This window comes from Nestor notabilis, unplaced genomic scaffold (assembly GCF_000696875.1).
Source record: "Nestor notabilis isolate BGI_N333 unplaced genomic scaffold, ASM69687v1 scaffold5726, whole genome shotgun sequence".
In the NCBI taxonomy this organism is placed as follows: domain Eukaryota; kingdom Metazoa; phylum Chordata; class Aves; order Psittaciformes; family Psittacidae; genus Nestor; species Nestor notabilis.
In genome coordinates, this window is record NW_009932274.1 from 11,075 (window position 1) to 33,650 (window position 22,576).

General features: G+C 36.8%; 1 protein-coding gene across 1 annotated transcript in view; it reads right to left on the bottom strand.

Moving 5' to 3' along the window:
• Positions 1 to 7,190: 7,190 nt before the first annotated feature.
• Positions 7,191 to 22,576, bottom strand: part of LOC104407119 (fibrillin-2) — a gene marked incomplete at its 5' end in the record, with an annotated part of 48,624 nt that continues 33,238 nt past the window's right edge. Inside the window, 15 exons of the mRNA XM_010016306.1 lie at positions 7,191 to 7,727; positions 10,152 to 10,311; positions 10,991 to 11,222; positions 13,243 to 13,362; positions 13,903 to 14,031; positions 14,682 to 14,798; positions 14,946 to 15,068; positions 15,687 to 15,812; positions 16,513 to 16,719; positions 19,179 to 19,304; positions 20,654 to 20,785; positions 21,226 to 21,348; positions 21,825 to 21,944; positions 22,051 to 22,176; positions 22,446 to 22,511. Of these exons, the coding sequence (XP_010014608.1) occupies positions 7,353 to 7,727; positions 10,152 to 10,311; positions 10,991 to 11,222; positions 13,243 to 13,362; positions 13,903 to 14,031; positions 14,682 to 14,798; positions 14,946 to 15,068; positions 15,687 to 15,812; positions 16,513 to 16,719; positions 19,179 to 19,304; positions 20,654 to 20,785; positions 21,226 to 21,348; positions 21,825 to 21,944; positions 22,051 to 22,176; positions 22,446 to 22,511 (2,282 nt within the window). The remainder of the gene's footprint in view (positions 7,728 to 10,151; positions 10,312 to 10,990; positions 11,223 to 13,242; positions 13,363 to 13,902; positions 14,032 to 14,681; positions 14,799 to 14,945; positions 15,069 to 15,686; positions 15,813 to 16,512; positions 16,720 to 19,178; positions 19,305 to 20,653; positions 20,786 to 21,225; positions 21,349 to 21,824; positions 21,945 to 22,050; positions 22,177 to 22,445; positions 22,512 to 22,576) is intronic.

The following is a 22,576-nucleotide window of genomic DNA, read 5'->3' on the forward strand; positions in this document are numbered from 1 at the left end:
CTTTTTCTTTTTCTTTTCATAAAAATGACAGGATGGTGCAATTAGCAGAGCTGGAATTTTGGAGCAGATTTATTGCTTGATTTTCTAACATAGCTTGACTATCCAAGTGAACAAATTTTAATTTAGAAAAAGTCTTCCTTGAAAGAAGTAATCTTAATATGTTCAGTGACCTAGTCTATTGGAGGCATTATCTGAAACTTAGAAAGGGATTTGAGAAGACAGACTGTGGCAAACTCATGAATGAATGTATTATATTCTTCAGCTGTGTATTTGAATCAATGCCATGAAAATAAGGCATCTAGCAACTCTGTGCCAAATAATAGCAGTTATTTTACAGTATAATGGCCTTAAAATATGTGACACAGTAATTGTGAAGTTACTGTTTGCATAATTTATGAGTAATTCAGATGAAAAAAGAAAGGAACTTTGTGACTGCCAGATGGTGTGGGACTGCAGATGTTGCTCCAGTACTGAAGCTGAAGGTTGTGGTTGGTCATAAAACTAGGACCTGGGAATATCTGCAGCTTGGATGTTGAGGATACAGAGCTGGTTAGGGCTGTGCATTAGGCACTGCTGAGTCAGTAAGGTTGAAAGGAAGACTGGTGCTCGCAAACTAATCTTAGCTTTGAGAGTTTCAGCATATAATATGAAGGTTATATATCAAAAGCCAGTTTGAAGAGGTAGAAATTGTTGGGGTTTACCACAGTTCTTCTCAAAATCCCCAAGTCTGATCACTTCATCATGGGTTAATTGTGTGTACACCCAGATAATAATACATGCACAAAATGGTGATGTAAACTTCTGATCTCGTTATAGCATACCAGATCTGTTATATTATACTAAGCAGCTTTTCCTCATTCATGTTAAAGTTAAATGTTAACAGGTGACCAATCCTTTCTAATTCAAGTTAAAGAAGCAATTACTTCAAATCAAAGTAGCTCATTATGCATAGTGAGAGAAGGTCATGCAGTTGTCTTTCAGGTGATCAGAACTAAACCTGTTTTGCTTCATACACCTTGATTCAACAACGTATTCATGTTGTGCTGTTTTTAGCCTAGATAGTTGATTTTCTTCCCAGCAACTAGTATGAGGCTATGTTTTGGATTTGTGCTGAAAACAGTGTTGATATCTCAGGGATATTTTAGTTATTGCTGGCCAGTGCTTACACAGAATCATGGCCTTTTCTACTTTTAATTTTTCCCTGACATGTGCGAGTGCACAAGAAGTTGGGTGGGGACACAGCCAGGATAGCTGTCCCAGCTGTGCCTTTTGGTGGTATGGTTGATCTGTGTATTGATTTTTGTCTTAAAACTCGTATTTTTAAAAAAAATCTGAAGATGCACTTGAAGGTTATGCACTGGTGGTTACTTGACATTCTACCCACCCACCCTTTTTTTCTTAGGTATGAGTACAGGTCTAAAAGCATAGGGTAGGGAGAAGAATAATGAAGAACTTCATCATAAACTATCTCTGCACTATCTCCACAGTGGTCAAGGCCAGGTTGGAGAGGGCCTTTAACAGTCTGGTCCAGTGGGAGGGGTCCCTGCCCATGGCAGGAAGATTGGAACTAGATGATCTTAAGGTCTCTTCCAACCCAAACTGTTTTATGAGTCTATGACTTTGACATGTTTAGCTTTCCCTGTGCTTTAACACTGCTGCTGGTAAAACTGTTAGAATAGTTATGCTTTTAATACGTGGATATTGTTTCATTAGGTTAGATCTATTAATATAGATCTATGTATGCTTCTCGGTGTTAGTGCCTGAGCATATTCAGTTGCTATTTGTATGACTGACTGGCATTCAGATCCTTGAGGAAGAGTCCTTTATTTCTCATTCATTATGAGTCATGTTAACTCTGTCACTTTTTTATAATTTACTCATTTGTAACAGTGCTTTCTAAGATTAGCTTGATTTGCACTAGCTCTGGGTACTTTTGTTTAGGATTTACTGTAGGACAATGTAGACACACACTGATGAATAGAAGTGCTGCTGACCTTCTGCTTTGGCCTTGGTGTTCAGACTTTTAAACCTCAAAATCCCTGTTGGGTAACAAGTATTTTTTGAGGCATCAAAGTGACGGCACACCACCACCTGCTTTTGCTGGTGTTCTTTGTGTCTCAAGATCTGGCTTTGGCCATGGGTAGCAACACCTCATGACAAGTTCAGGCAGTGAGGAGGCTTTGCTTATACTAAAATCATATCCGAAGACACAGTTTAAACATGTCTGTCGCTGCCCATGATGTCACACAGTTGGCATTCTTGAAGCAAGCTTTACATGAGAAACCACCTCCTTCATCACTTTCTGTAAGGCTGTTGGAGCAAAGAACCTAGTTTCTGTCTATGCTATAGCAATTTATGTGAAATACATCGTAAGCAATGGCACTAGGGACTAGGATTTTATTTTAGATGTAAAATGTTGTACTTCTGCGCTGTTGTGTTTTCCTTCACTCCTGCTTGAAGAAGTGTGAATGTAGAGCTGTGAATCTTCATACCCTCAGAGTGAAGTTCCTAAATTCAGCCCTTTTCTTGCATTTAAGACATCTGTTTTGCAGCACTGAATAGTTTGGGTGCTAAGACTTCATATGTAACACAGGGGAAGAAGAAAGAAAGAAACACGCTCAGGGCAGTGAAACTTTTGCTTCATTTAGTTTTGCAGTACATTGCCAGTCCCCAATTTTTCTGTGGGATTAACAAAAACACAGGTTCTTCAGCTGTCTGTCTGCAGTCACATTCATTACACCGAAGTGTAACTAGTGATTCCAAGTCAGTATAATAAAATCCCATAGAAAAACAGTCCTTTCTAGAACGCTGACTGGAGACCTGGCCTATGAAAAACTGTTACAGGCCCATCCTGTCAGCCAAGGAACATGAAATAACCAAGTGTTTGAATCGCAGTAGCATTACTGCTGCTCAAGCGAAGTGGTGTGGCTATAAAGCACATGATGTGCTCAGAAATAGTTGCTGGATGCTTCGACTCAGCAATACTCCCTTGTCTATTGAATTATATCCATGCTTGAGGAAGAAGAAGGAGCCCTGAAAAATCTGTACACATTTCTTTTAGACTCTTTGAGACATACACAAAGGTCAAATACTGACACATTTGAGGATAGAAGAGGAGGTATGCATTCTTTGATGGGTCTGATAATGTCTGTTTGGAACTAGACGATCTTAAGGTCCTTTCCAATCCTAACCATTCTGTGATTCTATGATTCTAATGTTGTGTGGTTGTATTAAATGACACTGAACTTTAGTGCTGGCACGCTGGGAAAGCAAATGTTCGTATCTAGAGCTGAGGGGCTGAGTCCTTGCAGTAAAGCTGGAAAGAACTGAAAGACTCCTCAAAATGAAATTTTAGGTTATAAATTATTTATACATATGCATTTTAGAATTATTACAATAAGGAAGTATCACAGACTTCTAGAAGAGCCAGAGAGTACCAGTGAAGTCCCCACTGCCTAGGCCTAGCTTAGTTGTTACCTTTAGTTACTACAGTCTTGCTTCAAGTTGCCAAGAGATTTATACTGCAGCGTCACAAATAGCAAGACTTCTCATTTTACTGTTAGCAACAGATTTTGCCCTTTCGTAGCTTTCTGGAACTCTTTCTATGCATGTGTGGTCAGGTTTCTCATTAAATCTTTAGCAAGGCTAGAGGTTATTTAAGGGTACAGTTTGGAGAAATGAGTGTACATACTGTGTAGGTTGGATGGAAAGGAAGATACTTTTTTATCTGGATTGATTTTAAGCTGGGTGTGACTTCTTTTTGGGTATTGTGCGTAACTGTCTTGTGCATTTTAAGATGTTAGAGAATAATGTTGTCTTCTAGTAAAAGAATAGGGTATTTTTTATTCTTTGTGCTTACTGTATGATGAGTTAACACAGTGTTATTTGATGATAATTTGTTTAGAAAAAAGGCTTTAAATCTACTAAGTGTGCATGACACACACAAATAATCTCTGTCTACCAAAAAAATTCTCCAGAACTTGTACCATCAGAGGAGTCATTAGTAAGAGTGTTGCTACTATTTTCTCTCCTTTTTTGAGAGTTTGCAAAAAAGGATGACGCTCTTCTGGGTTCAGTCAGTTGGCTTTTATTGCAGTGTTTCCTGGAAAGCACCCATTTTGGACAGAGTAGCCTTCTTGGAAGCTGTTAGACTTGGTAAGTCTTAAGCCAATGCCACAGTGGATATTTATATCAGAGGTCTTTTTATCTAGAGGTCTTTTTATTTCTGTAAACATCAGTCATTTTACCAAGAAGCAGCTTTGAATCGTAATGAAACTCACATGACCACATCCAAAAGTAACGTCAAGTACATCCGGTTCCAGGCAATTTCATATTGTCTTGTTTAAATTGATGCACTATTAAATGTCACATAAATCTGAATGCTTTTGTTGGTTTCCAAGAATACCCAAGGCAAGTAACTCCCATCAAGTAAGTCAGTAATTATAAAAACAATTACAATGCCATAATTCCTGATTATTTTCTTTCATGAATGAAATTTAAAGTTATGAATTTTAAAAAAAAATTGTTTTTCTTTTATGTTATTTTATGCATAATTTAGGGAAGAGGAGAGGACAGCAGGGTGCAGGAGAAGTATGTTAGCTTGGATCTTTGAGAACATGGGGAAGCTCAATTTTATGCTGAAAAAAGTTCTCAAACACTAGGAAAACTCATTGTTACTGCATCCACTAATTAGAACATTAGACCTGCGACTTGGCTTTTAATGCAATTAACTTGTGAAGTGTCACACCACCGGAAAAACAATAGAAGACATAGGGCTAATTCTGCTGGTGCAGTCTGTCTAAGTCTTGTATTCTGAAACTAAAGGGTACAGCTAAAGCAAGCATTTTGCATCTTAACTCAGTGCTTAACCCAGTCGGTTGAATTTCTCTTTCTCTAGGTATTATCACTGTGACAAAATCCTGCAGTTAGTATTGGCTATTACTTAAAAACAATCACCACTTAACTCAGAATGGAATAAAAAGACAGTGTAGGCAACAAGGTATTTGTGGAAACCTTGCGTGCTTTAATAAAGAAGCACTGTTTTGCACTTTTGGGTTTGACTGTGTACCTAATGAAGGGCAGTCAAGGAAGAGACTGCCAGCAAGCAAAAGTACCTTCGTTGATGGTCTTACCAGATTTTTGCTATTCAGGTAGGATGCAGGTTTTACACTCCTCTTAAACATACAGGATTTAACTGGTTTTTGGTTTTTTTTTTTTTTTTTTACAGATGAATTGTCAAACTTAAAATTGTGATGGTCCTTCTGCCCTCATTACATGGATAAGCAAAACCTTATGCAATTCAGCCCATTGAACCTAATATATGACAGATTTTGAGAGAGTTGAGGCAGAGTTTTAATGCTGTAAGGACTGTTTCAGCTCTGTCATGATAGAGACACTAAGTCAGAAAAGGCTGTTTAACCTTAAAATATGAGTGAAGAAGAGTTTGCACCTACTAGCTTTTTTCTGCTTGAAATCCTTCAGATTTACAATTATATGCTTATTTTGTATAAAGAACATTTCACAGAAAAAAAAACTAACCCAAAATAAGCTTTATTGCAAGAAAAGTGTTGTCTTGCTGATACAAACAAAACATTTTTTTTCTTACAAACATGATTAAAAAATGTACAAAGTTTTTTTCTTTTCAAAATCCCCAAACTCAAAAGAAAAGAGAAAAGAAAACAAAAAAGGAAAGGAAAGGAAAGGAAAGGAAAGGAAAGGAAAGGAAAGGAAAGGAAAGGAAAAAGGAACTGAAAAGAAAAAAGAAAAAAAAGAGAGAAGAAAAAAGAGAGAAGAAAAAAGAAAAGAAAAAAGAAAAGAAAAAAAAGAAAAGAAAAGAAAAGAAAAGAAAAGAAAAGAGAAAAGAAAAGAGAAGAAAAGAAAAGAAAAGAAAAGAAAAGAAAAGAGAAAAAAGAAAAAAGAAAAAAGAAAAAAGAAAAAAAACCTTGATTTAATCTTTGGTCAGCACTGACATGTGACTGAAACAATCCTGGAGTCACCATGTGCTTTGGCTATTTTCACATATGAGATTCTGTTACATGACTAGTTACAGGCACCAACTGTCAAAAAAAGCACCACTGAAACATACACTTAACCCATAATGGTATAACATTTTTTAAAAAAAGCTAAAGTAAACTAAATAACTCATTGTACAAACATCTTTCTTACAAAATAAGCTATGATAAAATGAGGCATACGGTGTATAACTACAGTATTAATGAAACTTCTAACAAATGGATTTCAAATACACATTTTCCTTGTCTGTGCTGCATAATTAGTTTGCACATATGGCAGTCCTGATACAGCTCTCAGTTTTTAGTAAATGCACCATTAATTCAAGCCAGCACCAAACAGTATGAAACATCACGCGTTCCCTTCAGAGAGACATTTTCTTCAGCTGCCTACTGTAACGCAGGTTTGTAGAGCACCCTTTCTAAAAGTGAGGTGTGGTTGCATGTGTGGTTCCTTAAGATTATTGGAAGGAAGTACAGTACAGTTTGGTTCTGTGATTCTAATGGTATTAAAAGCAGTCAAGGTATTTTGCTACAGTGGTTGTGTCTCTTCTTCCATTATTTGATGTAGCTGATTCAGAATACAATCCTATTAAGCTGCTGTGAAATATGATCTCTGCAGAGACTGATAATGTAATTCTTGTCCTTTAAGACTCTTTTTTTTTTTTTTAATACTCGAAAGTTTTGCAAGAGCACTTTAGAATATCCAGAAGATGCACTACAGTGCTCTTTCAGCTCATGCATTTTAAATTTACTTATATACTATTTGGATGACTGGCCCAAATACAAAAGGAAACATCTTTCAAATCCTTTTTTTTTTTTTAATTAAGACAGTACCTCTAAAATGTTATAGCTCAAATTATAACTCTAAAGAAAACCAAGCAAGTTTCCCTTTTTGTTTACATAATTTGTTATTTTCTCCATATATTACTGCATTAAAAATAAATAAACTTCTATATTTTTTTTTAATTAAGAACTATAGCAAAATACCCAAAGTGTTACAGACTGCTAACAGGAAAAAAATAGCTCATATTTTTGTGCCATTTAGTGCCATATGATGACTTCTCAAACTTCAGCTTTTAAATATACTTTAAATTGAGGTTATATAAAAGATACAGTAACCATGATCGCCATTGTAATCAAAGTTTTGGCGGTGGCAAAGTTTAAGTTACCCTTCTGCAAGGGTGGTTCTGCAGTCTCAGCAGGATGGAAAGAAAGAGGTCTTCCCTTCTCTCTCCCCCAAAAGTCAGTGACTGTTTCAAAGCCTTTGAAAAGCAAATATGCTCAGGTGGGTAGACAGGTGAACACAAGTGACTGAAGAACTGGACTCAGTCTGGAAGATGGCTAGTAGAGGTCTATCCACAGCCTCATTCTGAGAGTTTCCCCCAGCTCTTCTAGGAGGTAGTTATCCTCATTGCTGTCTTCCAGTTTCTTTTGTTCCTTTTTCTTATATAGAGGAATGCTAATGATTTCCAGTGTGTGAGTTCCAGGCAGTGACTTTTTCTTAACTGTGTGCAAATAACTCAATCCATCCCTCTGATGGATTCGAAAGATGCCATCATCATTGCCATGTGAGATGACGTAGCGCACATGGTTGGTAAGGGGCTTAATGGCTGGCATGAGTTCTAGGACGTGCTGCTTGTTGTCAAGTCTAGAAATGTTGACTCTCATCTTGAAAGGACTATCCATGTCCAGACTTTCCAAGCTAATCTGCTCAATCTGAAGTAAAGAAGGGATTGTTTAGAGCAGGAGAGAAACAGATACTCACTTGCACTGAGAGAAGAATAATATGAGATTATTTACAGTTTCTGCATTTGTCAAAATCTAGCTATGAAAAAAGCAATTGTAAAATGTTTCCACCTGGGAGAGCTCCTTGATTCTGTATAACATATGCTGTAAATCTTGAAGGCTTCTCACACAGGCTTAACAGGATAATTAAAGTTACAGCATCAGGTCTACAGAGGAGGCTCAGATTTCAGATTCTTTTCAGATTCTGTGTAATTTCATGCTTGCAAAAAGTCAATGTGAAGAAGAGACCTATGTTACTACTTGAGTAAAGACTGTATATGAGACAGTCCTGCTCTTAAGATCAACTTCAGTGAGGAACATCACAAAAACAGGTATCACAACACTGTATGGGAATTCCCTGAAACATCTGGTAAAACTGTTTTAATGAATCCTGGCTTCTAAAACCAAGAAAGCTCAGCATTTGGTGATGAGAAAGTACAAATAATCTTCCTTTATAACCTAAAGGAAACTGAAGTAAGGAGAGAACTGCTGAACTGTTAGCCTTCTACAGAAAGAGCTAGTATGTCACGTTGTACAATTACATTTATTCGGATCACGGAAAGAAGTGTGAAAAAAAGTCCCAGCATTGTTTTTTCTGACAGATTAGTCAAGTGTTCTTTTTTAATTTGAGCTTCAGTATACTTATGTTGCAGGTATGAATCTGTCCAGAGGTGTTAGCTGTGAACACACTGGAGGCCACAGGCAAGAATGAGTGCATTCCGAGGAAAGCCAGCTAACAAGCAACAACTTTTGAAAGTGCTTCTACAAAAATATATTGGCTGTAGTCTTTAGGAAACCTGATACTAAATGAGATGTCTAGCCTACATGTCAAGATCTTTTCAGGCTTGTAAAGACAGCAAAGGATTTCTTTCTCAGAGAGAATTCCAGTATGTGAGTACATACGTGTACTAGTATGTAATGTAATTAAAAACACGTTGGTGAAAACATGGAAAATTTTGAGCAGGACTAAGTACTGTAGTGGTTTAAATACCACACCCTATAGATGTCATTAGTGATGAGATTATTTCTTTTTTCACATAGTTTTATGGATGTGAAACCTTTTGCTTTCACCTCTCTGGCAGCTCTAGTAGTAGAAACTGAATAGGTTAATGCTATAAGAAATCATAATAACAAGATATAACAATTACGAACTAGACATGAAATTAACTGTGCAACAGAAAAAATCCTTTTCAAAATATCCACGTATTTCTGTGGTGGGTTGACCACGGAATTCCGTTTGGAACAGGTCCGATGGGAGTGGCAGTAGGGAGGGAAAAGGGATGTTTGTGGGAAGTGTGGGAGGGAAGGGATGTGTGCAGGGAAATCAAACATCTAGATTTTAAGTGCCAACACTATGTGCTTTAGAGCAGAAATTAAAGGATTACTGGTTTCTTTAGAAACTGCCAATACAAGAACTGGTTTTGATGGCATAATACAAAGTAGTGTGTACCAAGGTTGGAGCTTCTGCATTGTTGTATGTCCTTATCCTTCTAGAAAGGAGACTTGTTCCCCTATTCTTTCAGTGTAACTAGCACATCTTACCGTTTTTGCCTGTTTGCGTTACACAGCTCTTTTGCTATTGATGGAAAATCTGTGTGCTCCCACCTCTAAGCAGAGTCGATTTCCCATTACTGCAGATTTCAAAACCAGAGCTAATGCTAAAGACAACATCCTACCATAGAGACAATGCAGGTAACAGATATGCACACACTTAGAACTTTTGAAAAAAATGCATCTAAAAGGTGTAAGTAGTAGGGCTATCCTTTCATATGTCCCACAACTTGTTTTTATAAACCCACAAAATGCAGTGAAGTTTGAAGTGTAATTTTCTAATACCCCCAGCAATTCTGCAAATGTAGGACTTCAATGTATCAGTTGTTCATGAACTCTAGTCCCCTGTAATTGCGAGCAACCAAGGACTAGACACTTTGAGTAAAATGATCTGCAAGAAGACTTATTTAGCTGTCCCAGACCATAAGATGTTGTCCAATCTCCTCCTGACAACAGAACACATTGCAGACATGGCGAGTTCCCTAGCTCCCTGTAGTTACAGGAAATTTATTTCCCTGAACATATTTTGAGGAACTAGACCACATGTCACACTACAAAGGATTACTTACAAGTTTTAAAAACTTTAAAACTTTATCTGTTTATAGTTCTTTATGTTTTTCTGATCATCAAATCATTCCTGCCAATAGACCCAAGTATGAAAAAACACTGAGGCACAGGAAAAAAGATTTTTGCCATTGAATGTGGCCTGGTAAAAAATTCCCTCAATTTACTGATAGTGTTAAGTCACATATATCTGAAAACAGCTCAAAGTACATTACAGTACTTATTTATTGTGGTACGTACAGTGTAATTAGCACTTCTCTTCTTCCTGTTGTCTTTTTTGGAATAGCCATTGATTTTGCATTCGTAACATGCTTCAGGGGACAAAGCATTATCTTCATCAGCATCTCCATCCAGTGGCAGGTACTGGCCTTTGTTAAATCCCATCCCTGAGACACAGTGGCTGTTGAATAGAAACATCTGTTTTAGTAACTTCTTGCAGTTTTATGAATTGTCCTGTTAAATGGAAAGTGAGTGTTCATAATCTGTACCACAGTCTGTGTCCCCTTTCCTTTCCCTTCCCTCAGCAGGAGATTTTTGCATTAATTTTCTTCATGCTACTGTGGCATACTGAGCGAAATACAACCATTGGCTGAATGCCTTTAGGTTTTTTTAACTATAATTTACAAGTTTTACGAAGAAACAAAGCAAAGCTAGCTTGCTGTGAACTTTGGAACCAAAGTATACAGCCATTGTCATGTACCTGTTTGTACTTAATGTTCTGGGTTGATCAGTGTGGCTTAACCCCCTAATGATCTCAGTACAGATGGTACCTAGTCTTATGCAACAAGAATTCCACATTGACCAGGTTTGTAAATGAGTTCTTGTGCTGATATTAAGGGGAAAGCATAACTAATCGTTTAATTTTACTTTTATACTAGATGCAAAATATGTCATGCTGCATGTATGGGCATGTCATTTTTTCCAGCTTACAGATACTGTGGGCAAAGGGAGTCGAAAGGATGACTTAGCAGCGTGCCCTTCATTTGCACTTCTGCTCTTCAGCCTGACTAGGGTCCATCCAGCCTTTTTTATAGCCCTCTGAATGTATCTTTGATGAATGGCTGTGTGGAAATACTCACCCTTGTCCAACTCTGTAATAGCCAGGTGGACAGCCGCAAAGATAACCACCTTCAGTGTTGGAACAACCATAATTGCAGGGGTTCTTGGTAGAAGAACACTCATTCACATCATGGCATGCACTAGAGAATTGGTCATATGAAAATCCAGATGGGCAGGCACACTTGTAGCTTCCAAGTGTGTTGTAGCAAGAAGCAGAGCCACACACATTAGGACTGGAGCATTCATTTTCATCTAGTAAACAAACAAAAGAATATTGGTATCTTCTAATCTGATGAACATCAGGCAAGCATGATGTAGCAAAGAAGTCAGAATACCTGCAAGTCCTAGTGCTCTGCTACATCCTCAACCCCATTACCCCATAGAGATTTGATTTCTGAAGAAAAAGTACATTGGCAAAGGTCCCAAATACATACAGCTGGGCTGTTAAGTATTTCAGGATACTATTACTGTTAAACTTATACTGACTCAGTGTTTCCTCTTCCTTCAAGGTATGTCTCCTGTTTTGCTTAGGGGTCCTCTTTCCCCTTGCAGGGCACACTACCTGTAAGGTCCTATATAAGGTCCACACAGGATAAATGAGCTGGAACTCCAGGCATACTCCAGGCATGATAGTGTTCCTGAGTACCTAGCGATGAAGCCAAATTAGCATATACTTGTGGTGGAAACCTGCATACTCTGTGAGAGGAAAGACAATCTAAATATTAGCCAACCAAAAAGAAAGAGAGAAGAAAGTACCACTATCTTCACCTTGTGGGTGTTCAATTAAGATAAAGAGAAGATGACTCCTCCAGTCTGTGCAACTGATTTGATTCCAGGCTATATGGTGAAAAATGAGTGAGGAAAGTAGCTTTTTTTATATGGAAGACCATGCTTTTGATAGCTGGCATGTGCTGCTTATTTTATTTATCTTACCAAGGTACTGTTTCCCTGTAGGTATTTTCCTCTCCAATATCATTAGTGCATGCTTTACCATTCTTGTCTGTGGTTACTAGGAGACACATTCTTCTGAGGACTATCTATAATATTCAGAGACTGTAGCCAGTCTGGAGTTCTATGGGAGCTGTTCATTGTGTGTTTCAGTCACTCCCACCCCAGTCCTTTGCTTTCATTGCTGCAGAGCAGTATTAAGTAAGGAGTGATGATGGTAGCTAGGACGTCAGAAAAACTGCTTGATATGCTACGTAATGAAAAATGGATATAATAAAATAATTTACATGTCTAGGACTGGGACAGTAAGATCAGTCTATGAGAAATGTGTTGCAGAGCTCACAGCCATCCTCTGATTATGACACCGTTGACAGAGAACCAAGAAAGCAAACTTGAAAACATAAATATGTTACGATGCCTTGTGAACAGTACAGTATGAAGTTGTTTGTGTGATGGTTTTTATAAAATCCCCACTTTTATTTGGTATGGGAGTTAGCTTAGTTCATTGTGAGGGTGGTGAGGCACTGGAACAGGTTGTCCAAAGAAGCGGTAAATGCTCCATCCTTGGCAGTGTTCAAGGCCAGGCTGGACAGAGATGAGGCAGGCATCCCTGTCCATGGCAGGGGGGTTGGAACTAGGTGATCTTAAGGTCCTTTCCAACCCAAACCATTCTATGATTCTATGAAACACAGAAAAGAAATGATGGATTGAATGAGCTACACCTACAATAAAACTGCTGAGCTTGTCCCTGTTCCTGCCAAAATAAATAATATTGGCCTTAGACTGTATTTTGGAAGTAAGAAACCCTTAACGGTTACGCTGGTATTTTTTCTCCCCATTCACTATAGATGCTATACTGTAGTATTCTCAATTTGCTAATATAGTGAGTGATTCTTACTGATGAAAGGGGCTTTTTTTTTTTTTTTGGTGTGGGGCTTTTTTTGTTTTTTTGTTTGGTGTTTTTTTTTCTTTGTTTGTTTGGTTTGGTTTTTGAAGTTTTTTCCCAGCAGAGGTATTTAGATTTATTCTTTCAGGAATACAAAGAACATCTTTCCAGTTTTCTAAGACGGAGATTTTTATGAGAAGAATGGAGTCAGAATTTAGGCTTTACTAGGAAAACTCACACAGAGTTTCAACAGGATGAATGTGTTTTCTTTGATTTATGTTGGGGAGTAGTAAGCGTATGGAAGGAGGAGGAGAAAGTTAAAAAAGATCTGTGTCTGCATACCCTTTGTTCTGCCCATTCTTGTCCTCACCTAGCAGTTGTCACTATAAACATTACGACACCTTTGCTGATTAAATGTATTCTGTGCTATTTCCTTACCAACACATTGATTCCACTGGTAATGCTGAATATATCCTTGTGGACATCCACATCTGTATCCACCCAGGGTGTTTTGGCAGCCATGCTGGCACCTATGGTTTCCATCACATTCATCCACATCTTTGCAATCCAGAGAGAAACAGAACATGAAAGAACACATGATTATACACGGTGCCAAATAACACTACTTGCTTTGACCATAATCATTGAAACACCTGTAATTATGACAGAGGAGTACTACTGTAAGATGGAAGCACCACTGAAGTTGGTCTTTTGGAAAGCCTGACATCAATTAATGTAGTATTCTTTCTATGTATCAATAATGCGATTGGAGCTTATGAGCCTTTACATTACTTAGATTTGTGGACGATACGCTATTCCTGGTAAGGCCACAGGATGTTGCTTTCATGTAATATTTAGAATCTGAATGGTTTACTTTTTATTTCAGTTTTCAAACCAACTATGTAGGACTAAACTTTCAGTTTCCTGGAACATATTAAAGTCTTTGAGTATGAGGAATATGTAACAAATTTGGATATAAAGTGCTTATCTTTGCAGGGTTACTTTGTTTTATCTGTCTTTGACATCACAGGATTCACTAGACAAAGAAGTAAGGATTTGCACCACAAAAAAAAAATAAAATTGACCTTCACTAGTTACCTTCACAGTTTAGTCCAGTAGAATCCAGAGAAAATCCCCTTTGACATTCACAGATAAAACTTCCAGGGGTGTTTTGGCAAATTCCTTTTGATCCACAAAGTGATGGCTGAGAAGCACATTCATTGTTATCTTGAAAATGCAGAGGAGAGAGAAGGTTGGTACATGCAGTGGCATGATTTTGGACATGTTCATGTAACATTTCTTAAGAGGTTGAAATCCGCAGAGGTGCAACAGTTTGTTTTGAAAATATAAGCTTTCCACATTTAAATGTCAGATGACCTGATGCCTCGTGCAGGGCTACGAGTACAAATTGGACATGTAAGTTGTAATTCAGTTGAGTGTAAAAGACCCAGGTATGTAATTGCTGACAGTGGAAAAATGCTGCACTTCCGTATCAGCTGAACCAAGAGAGTTTCAGTTGGCAAAATTCATATGAGTGCTTAAGATCTAAAGACATCTGTATTAAAAACCAAAATGCAGTCTGGTTTTGTTTAACTAAATATTATATCAGATTTTTATACTTTACCCCTTTGTCTCATTTTGGTTATACTTAGAATGTAGTAACACGTATTAAATATGTACAATAGACTAAGCAAGAAAATACAAATTGTGGATAGAGTGATAGAGCTATAATTGTAGCTTTTCACAATCTGTTTTCTGGACTTCTGGCACTATTGCTCTGTATTATTACTGTTTATAAAGAGCAGAAGAAATGACTGAGAATTGAGACTGCTGTTCTAACAGAAAAGCTGATGCAAAAAAAACTATGTTTTTCTTACCAATACAAGCTGTATGATGTTGTGTAAAACCAGGTGGACATTTGCATGTGAAGCCTCCAAGAGTGTTGACACAGAGAAACTGACAATTGTGTTGTTTGGTTTGACATTCATCAAGATCTGAAATAAGAGATGTTGTCTTAAGAAAAGTCAATTAAAAAAGAGGTACATTTAGTCTAACCTGAAAAAAATATCCCACTTCAAAATTATTTCCTTTTAAGTCAAGCTGCAACAATATTGAAAGTCACTGTGTATAGCTTGATTTACCTTTACATGTCTTTCCATCTTCTTGAAGAATGTAGCCCCGAGGACATGAGCACTGATAGCTCCCCTCTGAGTTCTTGCAGATGAAATTGCATGGTTTAGGAGACTGGGAGCACTCATCAAGATCTAAAAAGAGAAAATGTTAAGTATCTGTTGTATGGATTTCTTTGTCTTTGAAGGGTGTTTTCTGAACAGCAATACATTTAAGAGAAAAATGTTTGTAGAAAAAGTACCCAATTTACATTTGCTCAGAGTTCCTATTTCTTTCTATATGGATGTGTTGCTGTGGAGTTTCTATGGCATTGCCACTACAGTGACAAACTGAGTGTCTTGAAAGAGTAATAGACTAGAGTGACAGTGTAATTAATATTTTCACTGAAAGACAAAGTATTTATTTTTGGGCATTCTGTTGTATACTTAGATGTGTTAACCAACAGGAAAGTGCAAAAATGTGAACCAAGAAGTAATGAGCTAGTTTGTCAGTAAAAACGGTTATACAGCTGAAACATATTTCAGTATTCATTCTACTGCAGGAATATTGCCAGTACAGCCTGTTTCTTGATATCCTCAAATGAAATACAAAAGTAGAAGTGTATTAAGTGTATTAATAGATGTGTATTAAGAAATGAAAGATAGAAAACAGATATAGAGAAAAAAGTGCCTTGATACAAAGTTTACAGAGGTTGGTATGTCTTTATGTACCAATTAAAAACCATAACTGATTATTAAGATGCTGAATCTTACCATTACAAGATGTGCCGCTTATGTCAGTGGTATAGCCAACTTTGCAAAAGCATCGGAAAGAGCCCATAGTATTAATACACTGTCCATTTCTACATAGGTTTAGCATGACCTTACATTCATCAATATCTGTATGGAAAATATTAAAAATGTCATCTTTCAGTTTTAAATTCAACTTTTTTCTTCTCTTCCATGTTTGTGCAGTTCCACATCATCATGCTTCCAATAGGCACTTCACCCTTTCTTCCTTTTTAAATATAAATCTGAATTCAAGGTTAAACAACCTTCAACCTTTCACTATTGTTTTTTGTATCAAAACCTTCCTGCAATTTTATGGGGTACTCAAGTTGCAGTTTTGCTAACTCAAAATAAAAACCCTACAGGTGTGAATTTTCTTATGACCAGTTACATGATGTTAAAAACTTTTCACCACAATTTAAAACTGAATGCTAATTTCTGCTTCCTGTGTGAAAACAGTAACTGCAAAGGATTCAGTGAGACTGCTGTTTGAAAAACTGTTAGTGCCTGTGCCACGTATGCAACTTTTCAGCATACAAAAGCTTTGGGATCATTTCTAGCTTTTAGTTATTGGTTGGTACTTTCTAGTTTAGATTCCAACCCTGAAAATCCTGCACAGCTGTAAGTATGCTGGTTGCAGCTACTGTTTAAAGGTGTTTTTCATTTCTGATCTCTCAGCAGCATTTGAAAAATCAAGCTCTGTTGTTTCACAGGAAATTCTTAGAAGGAACTTCAAAGAGAATTCTGCATTTCCTTAAATTTGTGAGCATATTCTTTTCCCCTTTTCTGCCTCTTTTCATCCTTGCAATACCTCTTCCATCTGTAGTATAGCCTGGTCCATGTGGACAGAGTTTCTTATACTGGGTGGTTCCGGGAAGAGGACAGAGCTCACACTGGTTACCCCAGCCACGGCCTCCATCGCAGCAGCATTCAGATTTAGTGACAAGATTCCGGCTGCTTGAAGCCATCTGACACATTGTCTGTAAAACTTCAGCAAAGCAGAACCCTTGGCGATTATCTGTAAGGAAAAGAGGTCAAGAAAGAGTAGGAGATAAACATCTGATCCATCTAGCATCTGATGTATTATTCTGTCTCTCTGTCAACACATGCGAGCATTAGAAGATTATTAGCAACCAGTCTATGAAGTCTATTTTAACTTAGCCTTTCAGATTTGTTGTGTCTTCTGATAATCTGCTGCCATTCCAAGTGTATTCCAGACATCCCTCAAGTTCAGTGCCTGCATGAGTTGGATACAAGTTTTACTTCTAGGAAATTTGTGCCCTGTGGCATATCTGGTGAGCTTGCTTCATAGTAAATCAGGCTGTGGGCCAAGCTGAGCTTCAAGTTGAGCTGCCTATGTTTGGCTTGCATTTGAATGACTTACTTGGAGTGGAGTTATTCTTTGCTTGTTCTGATGGCAAAAATAGCATGTCTGATCATCTGTAATTATCCTGCTGTGGTTAAATGACAAAATCCTTAGCACATAGAAGTGTCTGTGCAACCCAGTACTTTTTCACTGGTACTCACAGTATTTGTTCAGGACAAGGAAAAGATTTTTGATCTGTCCCTTTCTAATTCTGGTTTCCTTAATTTTTAAACCCTTTAGTTAATATCTGTCAATCACTAAGGTGGAGCAAACCTTCAGAGTCATTAAGCTCCTACAAGTTTCCTTCAAACAGGTAGCTGAGGAAAGCAGAGATGCCAGCTTCCAGTGCTAATGTAAACTCTAAATTTTGCAGACATGGAATCTTCTAAATAGGCTGTGCCACCTGTTTTATTTGTTAATTAAAATGGAGACAATGTCAACTAAGGTCTGTTTTTAAATGAAAGATTTTATTTTTTTTTCTCTTAAAGCTAAGAGTTAAAATCCTTGAGAATGTGTTTATGTATCAACAACCAGCTGACCTTCTGTTTTGTAATTATGAGGAGTCGCATCTGTACATTTTATACATGAATCAGGTAAAATGAGAATTTTTGGTTTAGGCAAAACTTACTTCGGATTCCTGGTAACCATTTATATCAAATAAAGCTGTCCTCACTGAAAAATGTCAATTCTGTGAAACAGCACATTTGCTGTAGTAATTTGCAAGACTCAGCAGATTTCTGTTCTCCTAGATAGGCATACTGTGCAGGTTTTTATGCATTATGACTTAAGAACAACTTTGTTCACAATTTGAGAATAAGTTTTCATGTGAACAAAATAGAAAGGTTTGCACAATATATTTAAAATAATGTAACCCAAGAGTTAATGTTTATGCTTTAATTCTGAATAAATACTTTGTTTCTTCCAGACTAATTTTTTACTGTAATTTGTGACTGAGGAAGCCCTAAAGGAAAAGCAGCCATGAGCAAATTAACCCAAAGCAGAGTTTTCATAAACTAATAAGAAAATAAATATACTAAATATATGAATGCAATAATGACCTCGAAGCAGGGTATTTCCTTGGCATTAATGACTGGCTGGGGTTAACAGACTCATCCCATCTGGTCTTAATCCTTAGGAAATACCCTGCACTTCCAAGGTTATTGCTTTGCTATGAAGTCAGCACACTACCAATGACAATTTAGAGAGAGCTGGTTTTGTAGTACTTGTATAAGACAATATGCAAGTATTTTTGATGCAAGAACACTAATAGACACTCATACTGTATCAGTACTGTAAAATGCTTTGAGGTATCTACACATGAACACTGATAATGGAAAAATAAGGTTTTGCAGTTCTGTTTGATTTCTAAAATGGAGTAATTAATTTTTCAGACTGATAAATCTGAACATACTGAAAAAGAAATACAAGTTGATGAATATAGAACACTTCATAAGCATTTAATGTGCATGTCTGCCTCAAAACTTACTAATTTATCTTGCAATTTTTTGGTGAAATCCTAGGATTTTTTATTCATAATATATTGCCCAGTCCCTGGCAGTGTTCAAGGCCAGGTTGGACAGGGCCTTGAGCAACATGATCTAGTGGAAGGTGACCCTGCCCCTGGGTGGGGGCTTGGAACTAGATGATCTTAAGGTCCTTTCCAACCCAAACCCTTCTATGATTCTATAACCATTGCCTGAATTAAAGCTACAAAAAATTAAGATGCCTGGTTGCAATGCTTATGATCACATTCTGGATTAGCAACAATTCTGTAATACATCCCAGTTTTTGATCTATCTAACATAAATAAATTCTGATCCTTCTTTAAAAATACCTGTATTTTGTCTGGATAGTGTTGCCCAGCATCATATTTACGTCCTTTGGAATTTAGACACTTCTATGTGAAGCTCCTGATTGCTAAACTCAGCTGACGATTATCAAGATGCTCCACATTCATATCATTACTTAATATCAAATCATTGTTTATTTAATAAGGATCTTTATTTAAATCTAGTAGATATGAGAGCTGTTAGGTTCTCAGAAGCCTAATTTACACTCTGCATCCTTTGTACTTTAATGTAAGATGAAGTGTACATGAAAGAGGCATTTACCAAGACACTCAATGCCTGACGGACTTGACAGGAATCCTTCATTACATTCACATCGGTAGCTCCCAATAATGTTCATGCAACGACCATTTTCACAGACACCTGGCTTGGTTCGGCATTCATTTTCATCTTTACAAAAACATAATAAAAAAACTTAAATAATTCGTTACAAGAAAATATATGAGACTCATAGAATGCATTAACTATTCTGCACAATATTTTCAAAATGTTTGCAAGAAGTGGAAAAGTCAACATCTGATTAAGCCTGGAAAGGACTTCCCTAATAGGACTATCCTATTCCATTCCTTATGTACTGAATCCTGGGATGAAAGCTTTAATCCTTGTACATCCTTGCAACTTAAAACAAGAAGCAGAAAACACTTGCAGCTGAACAAGCTCTAGTTATAACTTTAGTAACAAGTAACATTAAAATAGAATTATGATAAATGCATGATTTGAGTAACAAATTCTCACTTTGTAATCATTCAAAGCCTCTGAATACCTCTGACCTCTCCTGCAATCAGTCATATTTCAGTACACACACCATTTCCCTGAAACAGGCTATAATCTTTGTATATTTTCTTCCATAGCCAATGGCACAGATACTGTAAGCAATTACACACCTTTACAGATGCTTAAAATAAAACCTCAGAAAATTTATTAAAATTCTTGTTAATACAGATTATTTCCTCTGAAAAAAGTCATAAAGATCTGTACAAGAGACTAGTCATTCTCTTGCTGAAGGAAAATTATTTTAAATTATTTTCATTTCATTTTCATTTAAAGCATTCACTGAGATGGATGTTAAATTTTTCTCTCTGAGCCAAAGACAGCCTCACCTACTTCTGTCCACGCAGAACTCTTGAATGGTCTTTAGTTTTTTTACTTACCAAAGAAAGTATAATTTGCCAAAATGTAGCTATCATTTCCCCCTTAACTAATTGAAAAAATGGTGGAGGAAATGTGTGCTTACTTAAAGGATGAAGTATTATTTTGAACTATGACAATTTCCATGTTCGTTGCTCTTCAGAGCTTTTATATATTGTTTCAGAATCTTACAGTTTTAGTTCTTTAGGGAACTGCCACATTATTTATTAGCAGTATTAATGTTAAATGAAATGTAAATTTTTATTTAGGATAATTTTGCTTCCTACTAATCAAACGAGGGCTCTTTTGTTTGGCAACTTAGTTTTTTAAATCTACTGAGTGTCTGAAAAACTTTCTGATTTTGTTGTACAACAGAAGAAACAAAACTGGAGTTTTTCTTCTGAAATACTTCGTTATTTAAAACTACTTTCAGATAAAGTGCTCACCTTGAGACAAAAAAAGGAAGTTTAAGATGTTGGACATTATTAGCTATCTTTAATGACCTTTATGAAATGATATTTTCTAGTTTATTATATACACATACAGAGAATTTTTCATTTGTTTGCTTGCTTGTATTTCAGTACATGCCTTCTTCCCTTTCTAAGCTTTACCTGTGCAGCCTTCTCCATCAATTCTTCGGATCATTCCAGGAGGACAAATACACATGAAGGTACCAATCAAATTTTTGCACATCATGCCTCTTGATTCACAGTCATGGAGACCTTCTGCACACTCATCTAGATCTGGAAAAAACCATGCATTTTGCGTTTGAACTTCCAGTAGCTTCAGTTACTGAAGACAACTAGCACTTTCTCAACAAAAAATGAGATACAGACTTCTCTAGCTATCAAGCACTGAAGAAAAATCTGAATGCTATGCTTAATTGCAATTGTCACAATCTTTCTAAGTTAAGTTCCATCATCTTGCCATATTAAAGACATGTTAAACTTCAACACTGTGACCTTCTTAGCTTTAAAGTCCACATCAAGGGGTACACTTGATTAAAAAAAACCCAGTAGATCTTGGTCTTACATGAGTTCTGAAAGAGTAGATCATCATCTGCTGGGCTGTTTACTACATTCTACTGAAAGAATGAATGCAAGGTGCACATAAATATTTGGAATATGCTTTGGCCAGTACAGAACGATGGAAATTAGGTTAAAGTTTATATATCAGTCATTACCTTTGCACATCTTTTGGTCTTCTCTTAGTACATAGCCAACTGGACACGTACATTCATAGGAACCATAAGTGTTGATACAACGAAAAGCACACAGCAAGGGATTCTGAGCACACTCATTTATATCTGAACAGAAGGAATAAAATAGTCATTCTCCACTAAGTTTTAGAACAATCACTAAGCAGGTTTTCTTCTACCAGTGCTTCTCTTGTCAGGTAAAAAGTATCAGAGGTGTAATATTTCAAACCAGAAACTTGTGGATGTTTGGTTTTTAGTAGCCAGAGAAAACTGAACAAAGCTCTGATTAAAAATAATGGTACAATAAATATGGAACTACTTGAGGTCAGAATGACTAGCTGGGACAGGCCCATTTCAAATTTTTTTATATCAACAGTTACTTCCCTTCTTGCCAACAAAAAACTAAATAATGTAACATACCACAATATGCAGTTTGGGAAATCATGCGATAACCTAAAAATACTGCTTAAATCAATTCAGAACTTCTTTTCCAATGACATATTACAGGCCTTGTTAAGAAACTAATCTGAATACTGAGGACTGCATAAAAACTAAAGGGAAAGAAATTAAAGAGGACAAGTTACCTTCACAAATCATCATCGAGCCTGGCTCAAATCCTTCATGACAGTTGCACTCAAAACTGCCAATGACGTTAGTGCACGTACCATTTCCACATGGGTTGCCAATGGAACATTCATCAGTATCTGTGTGTAATGAATAAATGCAAACTGAAGAGAACTGGGACACATTTCATATTGTGTTTTACATTCAAGTGTTACAGTTCTTATAACTTATGAAATATGGACACACCGATGCAGTGTACTCCAGTGTAATCTAAGTTGTATCCCATGGGGCACTCGCAGCGGAACGATCCATCGGTATTGATGCAGTGTCCATTTAAGCAAATCCCTGGACTTTCAAGGCATTCATTGACATCTAAAAAGCAGGAGGGTATTAGCAACCTTGTAGCTGATGCATTTCTGTAGCAGGTCATAAAAAAGCACTTAAAAAAGACTAAGCACCCCATTCTGTTTGTCTCATGCAATTTCAAAGGTAACCTTTTAACTATCATTTCGTAACAGTCCACATTTATTAAAGGTCAGCTTCTTGTCACCTGAGGCTAGCTGGAATAAGCCATCACATAACATCCAAGTCTAGTTTTAAGTATGCATATGTTTTTAATTATCATGAAAAAGAATACTTACCTTCACGTGTATCATCAATGCCAGGAATAGTTCCATGACCATATGGACACAGGTCCTGAAAAGCAACTGCAGAGGTATGGTTTTTTTAAAAGAAGAGTGAATGAGAGACAAAACCATGAAAGATGGTTAAA